The sequence below is a fragment of the Lycorma delicatula genome, chromosome 1 (assembly GCF_047948215.1).
Source record: "Lycorma delicatula isolate Av1 chromosome 1, ASM4794821v1, whole genome shotgun sequence".
Classification (NCBI taxonomy): Eukaryota; Metazoa; Arthropoda; class Insecta; order Hemiptera; family Fulgoridae; genus Lycorma; species Lycorma delicatula.
This window is the reverse complement of record NC_134455.1, coordinates 102905286-102922663: the sequence shown is the minus strand read 5'-3', so window position 1 is coordinate 102922663 and position 17378 is coordinate 102905286. Positions and strand designations below refer to the sequence as shown.

Genomic DNA, 17378 nt, shown 5'->3' with positions numbered 1-17378 from the left:
AGATTTAGAAAAAACAATGAATGGTATGGAATAAGTCCTTTGCAAGAACTACCACATGAAAATAAACAAAAGTAATGAAATGTAACAGAAATAAAGTAGATGTACCACTGAATGCAAAAAAAAGGATAAGAATAGACTATGGAGGTAAAAGAGTTTTGTTATTTGGGAAATAGAATTACTAAAGATGGACGAAGCAGGAGTGATATAAAATACCAAATAGCATAGGTGAAACAATATTTCAGTCAAAAATATAATTTTCTTACATCAGAAATTAATTTAAATCTCAGGAAAAGATTTTTGTAAGTATAAGTTTGGAACGTAGCTTTATATGGAAGTGAAACTTGGATAATCAGAGTACCTGAGAAGAAAATATTAGAAGCTTTTGAAATGTGATGTTATAGAATGTTAAAAATCAATTGAGTGGATTAAGTGACATGAAAAGGTGTTGTGGCAAATTGATGAAGAAAGAAGCATTCAAAAAAATGTAGCTTAAAGAAGAGACAGACTTACAGACTACATCTTAAGGAAGATGGATTATTATCACCCAAAAGCCATGATCACTAATATCCTATACTACAAATGAACCAGAACAACAATGCAAATTTTTATAAAAAGATTAATGGAATAAATCTAGTGAAAAACAAATAAAGTTTTTAGGTACAATATACAACAAACAGAAACATTAATTTGGCATTGTAAAGCAAATAGAAAAAACCACAAGTGGATACTATGTCTGCCCACACATTTACATAAGTTACTTGTTACAAAGGTAGAAGTTCCCATCAATGTTAACATAAGAATATATATATATATATATATATATATATATATATGTTTATTTATTATTTACATAAATATTAAAATTGATGCAAAAACCACAGTTTTCAGGAATTTACAAAAGCTTGATAATTTCAGCAACATTTAAATTAAAAATGAATTTAGTCTGAATTTAGATGCAAAACCATGTACACATAATTTAATGAACCATTATAAAGCAGTTACCCAAATGCATGCTTGAGCACCACCAGTGATATGAAGAATCTAATGATGATCTACGGAACCATGATTATCCTGGCCTGCCATAAACACAGACCTCTTTTTCAAAACTGTCTCTTGCTGATGACTTCTATGGCAACACTATCTTTCATGTAATGTAACTTAAATACTACAACATCTAACAACTCAGTGTGACAATTGAGCTTCAGGAACATATTAAAAACCATGTGCAATCAGAATGGATAATATGCTTTATGAAGGCCAGCTTAGTACAAGGTTTCTTAGCAGCTAAATCAACTCATTCATTATTTCGAATTCTTATGCAGCTAGAAACCTAGTAGTAACTTGCATATGTATTGTTGTGAATGTCATAGAATCGTTGAAAAGCAATCAATGAATCACAGCACTGTAGAATATGGTAGAAGCCAAATATGATGCGATGAATGGCCATAAATAGGACATACAATTCAGTAATATACTTCATTAAGACAGATCGAATGTGTAAATTCTCTGGCTAATTGCAAAAGAACACCCAGCGGTATCACCCTGCTCACTCACCGTTACAATCTTTATCTGGACTAAAACACTCATTACTGTTATATGGAAGTTGGGGCACTGTGAACCAATCATAACTAACCACCAGCCTCCATGGCATGAGTGGTAGCATCTCGGCCTTTCATTCAGAGGTCTAGGGTTTGAATGCCAGTCAGACAGGGCATTTTCATACACTAAACAAAAAATTGTTATTCATCTCATCCTCAGTTGTATCTAACGGTGGTCTCGGAGATTAAAAAAAAAAAAATCATAACTAACTTGCTTTTTTTGTCTTCAGTTATTTGACTGGTTTGATGCAGCTCTTCAAGATTCCCTATCTAGTGCTAGTCGTTTCATTTTGGTATACCCCCTTCAACCTACATCCATAACAATTTGCTTTACATCCCACCGAACCTCGCTAATTCCCACTACATCTACATTTATCCTATCCATTTCCCTCTTTAAATTTTTTAACCTACCAACCTTTTTAGACTTCTAACATTCCACGCTCCAACTTGTAAAATGTTATTTTTTAATTTTCTTGTGACCCCTTCCTTAGTAGTCCCCACCCAGAGATCAAAACAGGAGACTAGTTTACCTCCGAAATATTTTACCTAGAAAGGCGCCTCCCATCATTGCTATATGAAAATGCAGAGAGCTACATTTTCTTGGAAGAAAAGCAGTTGTAGTTTTCCATTGCTTTCAGCTGTGCAGTACTCAGAGGACTGAGTGATGCTGATATGGCCATTTAAGTCGTCCTGACCTATGCCCTTAATAACTACTGAAAGCTACCCTGTTTCTACTGCTACTGCTGCCCTCTTTCAGAAATCATTCCTTAGTCTGGCTCTCAACAGATACCTCTCCGATATGGTTGCACCTTCGGTCCAGCTACTCTGTATCAATGAGTACTTAAGCTCCCTCACCAACAGCAAGGTCTCATGATTCATAGAGGGAGAACTAACTTGCAAATATCATATAGAGGATATTGAGAATCTACTGATGTATGCACAAAATATGCATAAACAGATAATTTCTAAATTAAAATATATATATATTAAATTATTTTTATGGGGTTTCTTACTTAAATATAATGCAAGTTTTGAAGTTTTCTACTTAAAAAAAAACCTGATACTAAGAATTATAAAAAAAATTGTTTATAATCAGACCAAATGGTTTTTCCACATCAATTAAATTTTTAAAAAAAATTAGTTTCATGTGAGTTTTTTCTAAAATAGGCTGTGGAAAGAAAGAATGAATAGAAAATGTAACTGTAAAGCTTACTATAGGACAACAATGGAAAAGGATTTTCCTAGAGCAATAAAGATTCCAGAATATAGTAGTTGAGGAACATCAACAACATATGTTTACCTCTATCTGGGAAACCTACTAATCATACATACTTAATCTGCACAACAAATAATACTAGTCATTACTTTAAAATATGTATGTATTATTTTAATATGTATTAACAGAAAACCTAGCCCTTTTTTATAATTTTTCCTCAATGTGGTCAATACATCACTTGCATATACCAAAGAAGGTAGCTTCAAACTATTTAAAAAAATGCTTTTATTAGAAGTCATAAAGAAATAGAATGACACTGATTCAAAATTCAATATTACGTTAAGGAGCAGTTATTATTTTTTGTTTTATTTTAACCTCTTCACTCTATAAAATGAAAATTAACTATTAACATGAAACTCATTCAGAAAGTACCTTCTGCAATTAAACCATTAACAAGTATATTATAGCCTTCAATTAGAAGTAAACATTTCATAAATCATCAATATTATAAAAAATAAACTGAAGGGCAAATAAAAGAAACTACTTATAACATCATCAAACAATAAATTCGGTATTAAACAATTACTGTAATAGAAAAATGCATTATTTCCATTAGTTATAAGAAAACAGAATGTAAAAGCTTTTTAATAAAGTAAAAAGTTATAAATTAAATCACGTGATTGAGAACAAAAAATGTTTGAAATAGGCAACACAACCTACAAAAGTAACACAAACATTGGTATTCCATCACTTATCTCTACAAATGAAAGAAAACAATAACTGCTCACCTGTTTTTATCACACAAATCTTTTATATCTGGTTCGGCCATTTTATGTTAAAGTAAATGAAACGTCAAATTTTACACTAGTTTACAACACAATAAATTCACATTAACAAACCCCTATTCAATTTCACATATATGGTACATATCACCTCGCTCATCAGAAAATAAGTAAATGTACACAGGATTACCAACTTAGAGTTACGTAATTCTGAGGATACGATAGATAAAATAAAATTTATTTTACGACACTTTTCTAAATCTAAAATTTGAAGACAGGTTGAAATATTACGTAAATTCTCACTTCTTATTATCTTAATCTACAAGTATTTACCTTCGATGCTATTTAATAAACCCTAAGTACTTACACTTTGTGGAATAGCCTCCTTTTATTGGTTTTGTCAAAATCGGTTAATATCTGTATTGTTACTTTTCTTAATTTTTCAATATTTTTCTCAATGAGTTTTTATTTTATTTGTGCTCGGCGGATAAATAAAACAGTATTATACGGTGTTATTTACGGGACTTTGTTATCTTGTGTTCATTGGTCATTCAAGTGGTTGACAGTAGCGTATTTTTTGCCAATTTGTATTCCATTGCATTATCATAATTCGTCGAAAAATTTACTCTTCGTTAGTGAATGGTGTTAATAAAGTTTTTTCACAATTATGGTATTATATAAATGTTGTAATATTTTCAGTTAAGTTTTTATTTATCCACTTTTGTTCAAGTACATTCAGAGTTTGTGGGTGGAGAACTTTATGTAATCTGGAAATGGCCGACCCAATTGCCACAGTTGAAAATTTGAACACAAAAAATGGGAACTTTATTTGCGGGGTTGTTGAAGGTATTTTTATTTACTTATTTGATAATATTATTTTTAACTTATTTTTTATACAGCCTAGATGATGCTTACATATTAGAAATGTATTTTAATAGATGATATTCTTTCAATATTACCAAAGTATTGTTTCATCTACCTATAATTTTTATTAAATGAAACTTTTATTAATAATCTTGGCATAGAAGAGTAAATTATCTATGGCATGTAATATGAGTTATGCATTCTTTCTGGTGTAATAAGAAATTTTTGTCACCATGAATGTTGTAAAGATTTAATGAACTTTATATGTACCTTTAATCTTATTTTAATTTTTGGCACATTTTGAAAATTAACCCAAATATTAAGTTGACCTTCAGTGTCTGAATCTCTTGTAAGCTGTGCACATTTTCACAAATTTGTAAGCCTGTTATTGTTTACATTTAAATAAGAGATTTCACTTATATTATTTATCTTATGGAGGCATTTTAGAGTTTTGACACTACATGTTTTGTTATTGTTGACTGTTGTCCAATACTGTATAATTGGAAAACTTTTTGGAGTTTCTTTGAAAATTGACAGTAGTATCTTACATACTCTTTTTCTATAATGTGAATTAGAAATTATTACCAACTGGTACTTATCAATTGTGAATTATTATCCAGTAACTGAGAACTTGTGTAATTTCTTGCAGCTTATATGAATTGGATTAGCATATGGTTTGGTTCATTGAATTTTGTTGTGAATTTTAACTTGACTTTACAGTGCAGGCTGTAAAACATGTGGCATTTGTTAATTACTAATAAACAACATAATTATTACATTATACTTATATATATTTATTCAATTACTTGTTTATATTTTTCAAACTGTATTATAAAATTAAATAATAATGTATTCTCATAATTATGTAGTTACTCTTATAAGCATTTAATTTTTAATTGTGGTCAATTATGGCCAATTTGAAATTTGCCATAGCCCTAAATATGCGGTCATTGAATTCAAATAAAAGTTAAATTGTTGCAAGTTAGGTATGTGATATATTCTGTCATTTATGTTATTATGAACAAAACCATGTTTCAGGTTCATGTATGGAAAAAATAAATAATAAGAAGGGGTGAGATGCTAAATCTGCTGTAACTTAGTTATCCTTTTTTTTGGGGGGGGGGGGATAATGGCAACAGCTGCTCAGGCAGTTGAAGGATTTGGTAGAATTTTCTTACTTGACTTAACAATTGTACTTAATTACAAGTACCATTAGTACCAGATTCATATATGTTTAGTTGATTGAAAACATCCACTATTAAACTTGCATAATTAATTTATAAAGTTGAAAATTGTGCGCTTAATTCACTAAAGCTACAAAGCATTTTAAGAGCAAGAAAAGGAAGTAAACTGAATAGATAATATTAAGACAATAATTCAGAGCATTTAATTTTCTTCCAAAAGTAATATATTAAAAGGATATTTGTTGGTTAGTGTCCCACGTAACAGAATGTAATGCTCACTTCACTCGCTAATCTTATTTTTATTGTTAAGGTTATAGATAACACTGATAAACATAATTTTTGTTTCCTAACATGTGATACATGATTTTAATGTGTCTTTTGATCCTGAAAACGAATATGAACTCAGAATCTTTCTATCACCCACCATTTTTGAAAAATTTTTAATTTTAATTACAGGATTTTTTTTCCATTTTTCAATGTATAGTTAGCATTTTAAGCTTCTATATTGCATTTTGTTAGCTCGTTTTTTATTGTTTAACTTTGTTAACATGATTAGAAGCTATAAATAAACAATACTAGACAAAGAATTACTTCATATCATAGTCGCATATTATGACATCATATCTAATACTGAAGAGTGAGCCTTCATGGATAAGATTAATCATATCTGTAGAGGTCAAAACATGTTCCTGAAACCACAGCTGTGTTGTTTGTATTAATCACTGGATTTAGGAATGAATTAATTTTGTTCAGTCTTATTGTTGTCTTAAGTTTGTTAACAGTGCGTTGTCATAATGCCTCAAAATTGTGTAAATGATGTAGATGCCTTTTGTTTGTATGTGGTGAGTTTTCTGTCAAACAAATAGAAAAAACATTGCACCTTTAATTAAAAGAGCATATCATTTATACTTTCAGTGTAAAATTGTCGATCAGGATAAGACATGGGCTCCTCATATAGTATGCACTAATTGTTCTGTATATTTAAGAGGATGGCTGAAAGGTACACGGAAGGCTTTGCCATTTGGTGTACCTATGGTTTGGCATGAACCAAAGGATCATGTAACTGATTGTTCTGTTAAACAAGTGTATCTGGAATTTCTAAAAAATCTAAACATACTGTAAAATATTCTTCTTAGCAATCAGCAATCAGGCCTGTACCTCGCAGTGAAATTATTCCAGTTCCTGAGCCACCTGTGAATGTATGTTTCAAAAGCAGCGATGAAGAATCAGACAATAGTGAAGAAGACCACAATGATTTTGATTTTGAATTATCTTCCAGTCAGCTACATGTTATATCACAAAGTGAATTAAATGACTTGGTTAAGGATTTAAATTTATCAAAAATTCAGGCTGAACTGTTAGGATCAAGACTACAAGGTTGGAATTTACTTCAAAAAAATACAAAAATTTTGGCTTTTGAAGCCAACAAAAAAAACTTTCTCAGTACTTTATTAATGAAAATAATTTGGTTTATTGCACAAATATTTATGAGCTTATGTTGCACTTAGGACAAATTCATAAACCTCAGGACTGGCGCTTTTTCATAGATTTGTCCAAGTATAGTTTAAAATTTGTTCTACTACACAATGGTAACAAATTTTCTTAGATAGCAATCGCTTATGCTATTAATTTGAAAGAGACATATGATGTGATGAAAGACGTTCTTGGAAAAATAAATTATAAAAAACATAGCTGAAACATGTGGTGATTTGAAAGTTACAGCTATTTTGTTAGGCTATACTAAGTACATGTGTTTTCTTTGCGAATGAGACAGCTGAGCTAGGGATAAACATTTGTTACCAAGATTGGAAGAAACAAGACAACTTAACTGCAAAGGCAAAAATATTATTTATGAGCCTTTAGGTGAACCCAAAAAAATATTTTTACCCCCTCCATATCAAGCTACGACTAATGATAAATTTTGTAAAAGCAATGAAGAAGGATAGTTCTGGATTTTTGTACATCAGGCAGAAATTTACGAATGTAAGTGAAGGAAAAATTAAAGATGGAATATTTGTTGTCCTCAAATAAGCGAGTTGGTTAAAATGACTTATTTAACTCGATGTTAAGTAATGTATAAAGTGCAGCTTGGGCTTCATTTAAAGACGTGTGCAAAAATTTTTTTGGCAAACAAAAATCCAACAATTACCACATTATTGTTAATCAACTTCTTACTTCATTCAGAGCTATGGAATGTAATATGTGTTTGAAAATACATTTCCGTCACTCACACCTGGATTTTTTCCCGGACAACCTCTGAGACATAAGTGATGAACATGGTAATGAACATTGATGAACAATGGTGATGGATAGTCGCTATAAAGGGCTTTGGGCTGAGGCTATTTCTATTTATGAAAGATAAGCATCAGTGAAATCATTCTAACACAGGTTTGGCCATGCAAAATTAAACATTTTTCAGATTTTAACTATATTTTCCTTGAATTTTTTTTGAAGTGTAATTTATTTAAAACTAAAGGTGATACAAAAATTATATTTACATATCTGTAATATATGAAAAAAATCAATTCAATAAATGGTATCACACTTAGAGAAATGTTAAACAAAATTTTTTTTTCTACCAGTGTAATTATTATTTCATTAAAAATAAAAGTTTTCAATTTTATTTTGTGTCTTTCGTATTACTGAGATAATATGATTTTGGATTATTACCTTAAAACTTGTATTTCCTTGCTTTCAGGTTGTTTGGTTTTGCTTCATGTTAGTATACTGGCATTTAATATTTAATTAGATGAAATTAGGGAGTCTTAGGTTTTGTTGATATCGTGTTAGGTGGGACATTAACTGACTAGTGCCGTTATAAGTAGTCCACTATGTTGTTCTAGTGGTGAACTCGTCATAGCAAATCTACTGATTTCGAAGTCAAGAGTTATAAGGTTCAAATCCAAGCAAAAGCAGTTACTTTTACTTTCATACAAATTTGAATACTATATTGTGGATACCGGTGTTCTTTGGTATTTGGGTTTCAATTAACCACACATCTCAGGAATGGTCAACGTGAGACTGTACAAAACTACACTTCATTTACATTCATATTTATTCATTTACAATCATCCTCATTTAACCTCTGAAGGTAATACATTACAGTGGTTCCTGAGAAAAAACTAATATCTTGTATAAGTGATCTTGTCTAGTATCTTGTATAAGTTTTTTTTTTATAGGTGACTTATTTTGTTTTTCCCCAGTAATTCTGAAAGAAAAACTTAGCCATGTCACTATGTATACTGCATATGCACATTGAAGTAAAATAATCTTCAAGGTTACAGAAGTAACAAAATGGAGAAAATTTAAATTATATTGTTTATTAATGTAACATTTGCTACTTAAGTTGTATATTTAAAAATAAAAATAAAAAACAAAATGATTGTTAGTAATGTATTTAATTATAATTTTGTAGAAAACACAAAATTATCATATTAAAAATTTTAATCTGTGGTGAAATTATCACAGAAGCTTACAAAGAAACTTTATGAACATGGAAATTTGTAGAATATGAAAAACGAGATGACTGAACAAAATTCACTTCAGTACCCCAGATAAAAATCATTTTTATCTCCCAGGAAATTATTTTTAACTCACTAATTGCCAACTGAGTTTTTAGCTCACAGAAATGCAGCTTCAATCTATTCAAACTGTAGTGAATAATAGTGTCTTCATCCAAATTTTTCTCATTTCACATCTGAAGGTATATAATAATGTGTTTATTAGTTTGTAATTATGCTTCATTGAAATTTGTATAGATTGATTTCAGTTATTTGGCAAATTATTGTGTAACATTAACGCTGTTAAATGAGTCTAAACTTTGTACAATATCAGCAAACATAACTTTAGGCAAAACTAGTTAATGTAATTCATTCTATTATGTGTTTTTAAAATTCTTTATTGTCTTGACATTTTTAAAAATCAAACTAAAATTACAAAGTAATGCATTTCTGAAGTTTTGTAAAAATAGATAAATTAATGTTTAAAATATATTGTTGACAAATCAGTTTACATATTAAAACAATTCAGATTAACGGATACTGTAAATCAGCATTTCTTAACTTGGTGGTCCTGGTGTGAAAGGTTCTGGGTTCACAAAATAAGCCTATAACTTTACCCATAAAAAATAATAACCATTTTACAAGAAAAGTTTTATCATAAACATTTGACGTAGATTTTTAAGTACACATGTAAAGAAAATAAATGAATGAGATGGTTGCATTTATTTTTCATTTAAAAATTTCTCTGTGTGTGGATCTACGTTAGAAACACACTAAAGCAAATTGTTTGCAAGTGATAAAAGACAATTCCTATATTAAGTTGTGAGAGCAACCATAGATGAATACCCCTTTTCACAGAGGCAAGATATGGCAAAACAAATTAAGCTTTTCAATGCTTCTGTGACTAAATTTCCATATTCACTTCAACAAGCAAGCCTAAATGTATCTAAATCTTCAGATGTGAATTGTTGTTGTAATGTTTTATCAGCAGACATTTCGATGAGCTGGTCGTGAATCTTAACTGGTAACTTAGCAGCTGCAAAAGTGTTTTCATTAAATGGATTCAGTACCCGTCTCTTCGAGCGATCATTTTTATCTTCCGGGAAATACCTCACCAACTGAATCTTTAGCTCACGCAAATGCATCTTCTTGCTATCAAAACTGTGGTGAATATTTAATAGTGTCTTCTTCATCCAAATTTTTCTCAATATAAACATAAGTAAGTGGAAACATCAAAAGTTTTGTTTTGAAGGCAAATAATCCAGGTATCAAGCTACTTTATCTGTCATTAATAAAATGTTTCTATCACATCCTTGTAAATTCACATTCAATTTGTTTAAACGTGAAAATACATCAGCTAAGTAAGCCAACAGCAACATATACTATTTATTCTTTAAAAAAGTTGAGAATGGCATTTATTTATCCTGGAAAAATATTAATTCATCTCGGGAATCCCAATAACCGGGTTTAACACTTTCCTCCACAATAATCTTCTAACTTCTGTAAGGAAAAGAAGAATTTTTTTCTTTTTGCCCATTTCAAAGCACAGTTAACAAACAGCATATTCTGTATTGGTGGATCATTAATAAAATTATTTTTACATCTTTACAAAGAATTTGTTTGAGATTTTCCACCATATTTTTTGTGGCAAGAACTTTTCTCTGAAGGAAGGTAGCAATACATCCATTAAAACTATCAGTGGTATAAAACAATCCTTTAATTTTTTCAGAAACTATTCTTTCCTGTTATCATCCATTTTCCTGTTGTCACTGTTCTTGTGATGTTTTGTGATGATGCAAAGCATCATCACATACTGCAATACGTTCTATCCAATCTATGTTATAGTTTTTAGTAGCTTCATAAAAAACTTCAAAAACACATCCTGATACATGACCAGGCATTGATTTGCAAAACAACATATTTTCTTTGATATTGATTTGTCACTGTCACATTCATATCTCACAAAACATAAGAGCTGATAAATGTTTGCCACTTCTGTTGATTCATCAAATTATCAAATTGAATACTAAAAATTTCACCTGAACTCGCTTGCTGAATTATCTGATCACAAACATCAGCAGCCATGTCAATGATTGGCTTTAATACTGTGTTTTTAGAAAGTGGAATTTTTTCAATTTTTGTTTCTTCCACATCTATCAACACATTTACTTACTAGACAACGCCCACCCATGGCTTTTGAGCCATTTGGCGACATGCTGACCAGTAAAGACAGGCTTGTGTGAACTCCTAACTCTCATGCAGCTGGGTGTTGCCCTTGGTCAGACAATCTCTTATGTGATCAGCATCTATTGTCTTGCAACCACACAGCAGACACTTAGGAGATGTCAGCACATGGATGCGATGAAGGTGACAAGCAAGATAGTCGTGGCCAGTTTTTAGTTGGAAGGCAGCTACACTGATCGCACACAGTAGGTTGGTGTTGATAGGACCTTCAGTGACCAAAGTCTTCCATCTACTAGCAGCCATCTCGGAGAGGCGCTGTTCGTTCCATCTATTTACTGTTGCTGCATCGACTATCCCTTTCTTTCTTTTTCCTGTTTAGCCTCCTGTAATTACCTTTCAGGTAATACTTCAGTGGATTATATGTATGAGCGTAAATGAAGTGTAGTCCTGTACAGTCTCAGTTCAACCATTCCTGAGATGTGTGGTTAATTGAAATCCACCTACGGCTATATGTCCGTGGAAAAGATGGCAGTAGTACCCAGCTCCTGTTTCTCCACTGCTTGAAATGGACATTCGTCAGTATAGACATGATCCACTCATCCTCTGGAAATTCCTTGTGGATGGTTTGTGGGGCTAGCTGCTTTAATTCATGTTGTATGGAGGTGTGTTTAGGCATCAAATGGTTCTTGAGTTCATAGCAAACTTAGGTAAGTGGTTGAAGAAGTCCTGGCATGTGTACAGGGGTGCAGTGCCCACCTGTGAATTATCGTATTTCCTTATAAGTTTCTCATATGCAGCAAGTGGAGCCATCTGTCGTCATCCTAGAAACAGCTTGCTGGTGGTTAGTCTATTGATGCTAATAGACTCGCCTAAATTCTCCCAGAATCTCAATGCTACCCTTTCTCGATATAATTGTAGGGGCTCAATCTGAGTCTGACCTCCATGGCTACAATAGGGGTGGACTTAGCAGTGCTTGTAATTACTCTTAAGGCTGAATTTTGAACAAGGTCGAGCTTGTTTAGTGTGCTAGTACTGGCTGTGACCATCACTTTGCTCTCACATACTAGCACAGGTCTTACGTACGACTTGTAGGCACTCTTGAGAACATCCTGATTTGCACCCATTCTGTGACTGCTAGTCTTCTTAATAGGGAGGATCTTTTTACCACCTTTTCCATACAGTACTCCACATTAAATGTCTGTCTAGTTGAATCCTTAAATATTTGGATGCATTGCTTTCCTTCAGTGCTATTCCATTGTACTGGAGGTGGATCTGTGGTATTTTTGTTGCCAGAGAGAAAAGCTGAAAGGTGGTTTTTGATGTATTCACTGTCATCACATTTTACCTCGCCCATTGTTCTAGTTTTATCAGAGCCTCGTTTAAACAGACCTCGAGTGAAGAGATGGATCCAATAATTCCCAAGAAAAGTAGGTCGTCTGCATAAAGGAGTGCCTGGACGCCAGGCACGCTTCTTACTGCATCCAGGATATCATTTATCATGATATTAAATAGCAAACAGCTCAAGACGGCTCCCTGGGCTAGTCCTTGCCATTGAATGCGAAATATCGATGTAGTTGGAATGCCATACCTGGATCTGTCTTTGGGACAGGAATGACTTTACCCATTTCAGTATAGGAACGATTTCGGCCTTTCTCCATTGTTGTGACACGTGCCTTTCCCAAGTCAAATTTATTGCAGCTAGAACTGTTTTCTTTTCTTAGTGGTATCATAAATGTGAATTAAAAGCTCTGGGAAAATACCATCAATCCCTGCCGATTTTTTTTTTTTTGTCTGCAAGAGAGCACTTTCCAGCTCAGTAATAGAAAAGGGAGCACCAGACAGCTCCTCAGTTCTCTTGTCCAAGCACGAGGTCAATGAATGTTTAGTCAGTCTCCTGGCGATGGCTTTATCCGCCATGGACATGACTCACATTTGCATAGTGTTTGCATAAGGTATTGTCTATATCTATTGGTTTGGAAAAAATTGATTGCCACAATGCCGTTGCTGCGGCATTGTAGGGTTGTCATTGTTAAGCCGAGAGATGTATTTGTGAGCTTGGCTACCATTCCTGAAATCCAATGTAGCAGTAAAATCCCTGAAAGCAGAGCGCTTGGCTTTTTTGATTTCAGCGTGAAGCTCAGCTTTGTGTTTCCTAAGTGACCTTAGGTCCTCGGCTGCTTTGGTTATTTCGGCTGTGCGGCAGCTGTTGTCTCATCTTTTCTTCAGGTTGGATAACGTGGAGTTCCAGAACAGTTTGAAATTTTTCACCTGTTCAGGGGGTATGCATTGTTGTGCACAGTCCAGTAAGGCTTTATTAATTGTGTCAATAGTCTTTTCAGGGGAAGTCAGATTTCAGTGCCTCAGAAAGAACTGCATCTGCGTATGTTTGGATCTTATCCCAATCAGCCTTCTTGAAATTCCAGCATGGAGCAGGGCAGTTGTTGTAAGGTATCTTGTCTGTAACTGAAGTGATGAGAATGGCTCTATGGCCACATCTGCTGGTGTCATCAAGAAGTTCAACTTTTTCTTTTATCAGATATATGAGGGTGGCAACCAGATTCAGCCTTGACGTTTGACCCAAAAATGACAAGAAAGTTGGGGGTATTTCCAAAATCAGTAATTGGTTACTATCAATAATTTCCTCCAGAGTCCCCCCATGCCCGGTGAGTCTTGGATAGCCCCATCTAGGTAAAGGACTGTTGAAATCTCAGACGAGAATACTGGTAGCCGGGATTGATGTTTCAACCACTTTGAAAAAGGGGATGTTACCGGGAGGGTTGTACAGGCCAATCACACTAAACTGTTATCCATTTTTCCACACCTCAACCTTAACAGCTTTGAGCTTTTCATCATCTTCCATTTCATGTAGTACTTAGAGCTTCGTTGTTACATTTTTTTGACTCTAAAGAATATAACAGAGGTGATTTGTTGGGATCTTTTCATAGTTGTAATGGCATAACCGTTTGTCTGATAAAACTCAGTTTCTGTGGCAGCTCCTGTTTTGACGATAAAGAATAAATCCACATATAAATGATAGATGTTTTATTTAAATTCAAAAAATTTAGTGCTTCTAAAGCCCCCTACTTTCCAATAAAGAATACGAAGGCTAATGTCAAAGCTCTTAAAAGAGCTGGTTTGAGGAAGGTTCTTTGAACCCATCTTCATGTAGTCAGCATGTTAAAAGGTGAACCTTGTGCTGATTGTTTAGATTACGCAGGGAGCACCACTAGCAGGTGATCAACTTCATCCTCTCGCCTATTAAAACACTGAACATATCATTAGCAGCAGACAGTATGAGTTTTTCTGCAGTTGTGCAGGGTTTGGACATCATAGCTACTCTTAATGTTACAAGATAAGATGCTTCAAGTGTACTTTTATCGGTGTGGCTTGATTTACAAATAGAAGCTTTTGTTGATTTCCCAAAGTATATAATTTTCTTTCGAAAAATTCAAAGGGTTTGCTCTCATGATCCAGATGTTAGTTTCCAAGTATTGAATTAATTTTGTGGTCTTTATGCTTTCATGAGAGAGGATTTGAAGACAAACAATGCACTGTGACCTTCTAACCAATGAGGTAAAACCACAATTTAAATAACTGACATTGTACAATCCTGTCTTTTTACTAATCGATTCACTGGATGTAGGATGCCTCACTTCGTCTTTTCAAAAATTATTCCATTTTGCATTAGAATCTAATTAAAAAAAAAAAAAAAATAGTTATACTGTTTGACCCACACTAAAAAACCGAAACTTAAGTTGTTATTTTCCATGAAATTACACTTCTAGAAACTTAAAGGCACTAGACGACGCCTTGTATTCGAAACTAAATGTTATAGTCTTCTGCCTCTTTTATACTGCAGAGAGCACAGTGTGTTCAAACGTATCATATGCATGTTTGAACATGATGCCCTCAGAGTGAATATTATGCAAGCAAACCAAATTACAAGGAGCATATACATATCAAGTTGAAACCTGTAAATTGCTCATGTTTGTGCACTTCATACAAGTTCATACTTGTTGCTATCAATGCAGATAAATAGTTGGTTTAGCTGTATTGAAACTTAGTTTTCAACTAGGTTTCATTACATTGGGGTTGTGGTTGGTGGGTTGTGAAATATTAAAATATTTAAATTTATGTACAAGGTTTCCCTCGAAAAAAATTGAGAAACTTTCAGGACATGTTCTACTGGTGAAAATAATTAAAAAGGTACATATAAGCATAGTTCTGGAAATGTTTTGTTTTCAAGTTAATGGCTAATGAAAGATTTTGTCCAGATTTCAGCTTTAACAAAAAGAAGCCCTATTGTAATTTTTGGCTTCAAATTAAGAAGTCAGATTTGTTATTTATGTGATTTGAGCTGAGGAATAGATTAAAACAGATCCCAGAACTGTAACTTCAGTAGTTTTTAAATATATTCAACATAAAACACAAAATTTGCTGTCAAAAATCAAGTTTTGTTTAGGTTTTTAGTACAATAGCTTTGTTAAATGATAATATACGCAAGATATTTAGTAAAAAACATATAGAGAATTTAATTCTGAAAAAATTAATCTAAACATAACCAATAAGAAGTAAATGGTAACTTTTAAAAATTGGTTTATTATTGAAGCAAAATAAATGAAAAATAGCCAGAAAATCTTATTATTCTTTCTGTACCTAATAAACATTATTCTTAATATAGCAAAATCAAAAAATAAAAAAAATACATGATAAATGGTAGCAGAATAACAAACCTCAGGTACAGTAATTGTTCAAAATTCCCTCCTTCACAAAGTACAAAGCACTTGTCCAACATAAAATATTTCCAGTGGTTTTCCATATCATCTCGGATCATTTCATATTTCATGAGCAACTTGTTTAGTGTTTTTTTGGTATACTATCATTTTATATGGCCCCAAATGAAGTAATCTAGTGATAAGTAGTTAGGAAATTGTGGTCTCCTTTATAAGTGAAAATCCCTGAGGAAAAAATTGGAAGATCAGAGTTCTGCGAATTTTGTCCAAAATGGAGTATCTGGGTTGGTGCATCCGGGACTCGTACAGTTTGTGTCTGCCCCCACCACCAGTACATCAAACTCATGATTGATGGTCCCAAACTTAATGTTGGTTATAAGGACTTAGTAGATAACATCTTTGTTTGTGACAAGGATAACTACATCTGTATGATGAATGTGTGCAACAAATGTCCAGGTAAACATGCAGTGTTTGACATGCTCAACTTTTCTGAAGAGTATGATCTGTTGCCAGATACAATAATGTACAAACTGTGGGTAGCAACTGATAGGGCAAAGATGATTACTGTTCTGACCAAAGATGAGTTATTTTAATCATTAGTGGAAAAGCTGAAAACTCACCATTTTGTGTCAAACTCTTAAGTTTCTTCTCCAAGAAGAAAAAATCAGAATTAGGTGAAGAAGAATGTTTAGTATTGGCAGACTTTGCAGAAAACTTTTCATTTCTTGTTCAAGATGAGATATAAAGCTCCCTTTGGGTCAACAGCAAGCCACAGTTCACCCTTTTGTGTTCTATTTCAAGGAAAATGATTATTAGAACACAAAAGTGTCTGCATTTTAAGTGATCACTTGAAGCACGATACAGCAACATTTTAATGCTTTCAAAAAATTTTAATAGACCATATTGAGGAAGTTCATCAGAACATTAAAAACTCATCTGTTTTACTGATGGTTCTTAAAGTCAGTATAAAAATTTAAAAAAATTTTACTAATTTGTGCAGCTACAAAAAAGACTTCAACCTTGAAGCAAAATGGCACCTCTTTGGTTCATCTCATGGGAAAAACGCCTGTGATGGTGTGGGAGGAACAACAAAACAAGAGGTGGCAGAGACCATTAAACAGTCAGGTACTAAACATTGATGAAATGTATTCATTTCAGCATTGCAAGATGTTACTTACTTGAGACTCCAAGAACTACAAAAACCACCCTGTGTCAAGTATTTTACCACTTTCACTTAAGGAAAAAGACTATTGCTTGTATGTATGACAATCAGTGGTGGACAGGAGAACTGGTAGATATTAGACTCAAAAATGACAA

At 32.8% G+C, this 17378-nt stretch overlaps 2 protein-coding genes across 10 annotated transcripts in view; one reads left to right on the top strand and one right to left on the bottom strand.

The window, feature by feature from the left end:
* The window catches only part of LOC142320603 (lipid droplet-regulating VLDL assembly factor AUP1-like), a 63815-nt gene extending 60054 nt beyond the window's left edge, over nt 1–3761 (bottom strand). For all 3 annotated transcript variants that reach the window (XM_075358585.1, XM_075358602.1, XM_075358594.1), the window contains exon 1: nt 3603–3761. In XM_075358585.1, the coding sequence (XP_075214700.1) occupies nt 3603–3643 (41 nt within the window). In that variant the 5' untranslated portion in view covers nt 3644–3761. The remainder of the gene's footprint in view (nt 1–3602) is intronic.
* A 386-nt stretch (nt 3762–4147) lies between these two features.
* The window catches only part of Oga (O-GlcNAcase), a 102682-nt gene continuing 89451 nt past the window's right edge, over nt 4148–17378 (top strand). For all 7 annotated transcript variants that reach the window (XR_012755436.1, XM_075358545.1, XM_075358536.1 and 4 more), the window contains exon 1: nt 4148–4442. Coding sequence is in view for 6 of the 7 variants with exons in the window: in XM_075358545.1 (XP_075214660.1) it covers nt 4370–4442 (73 nt within the window). In the remaining variant the exon portion in view is untranslated. The remainder of the gene's footprint in view (nt 4443–17378) is intronic.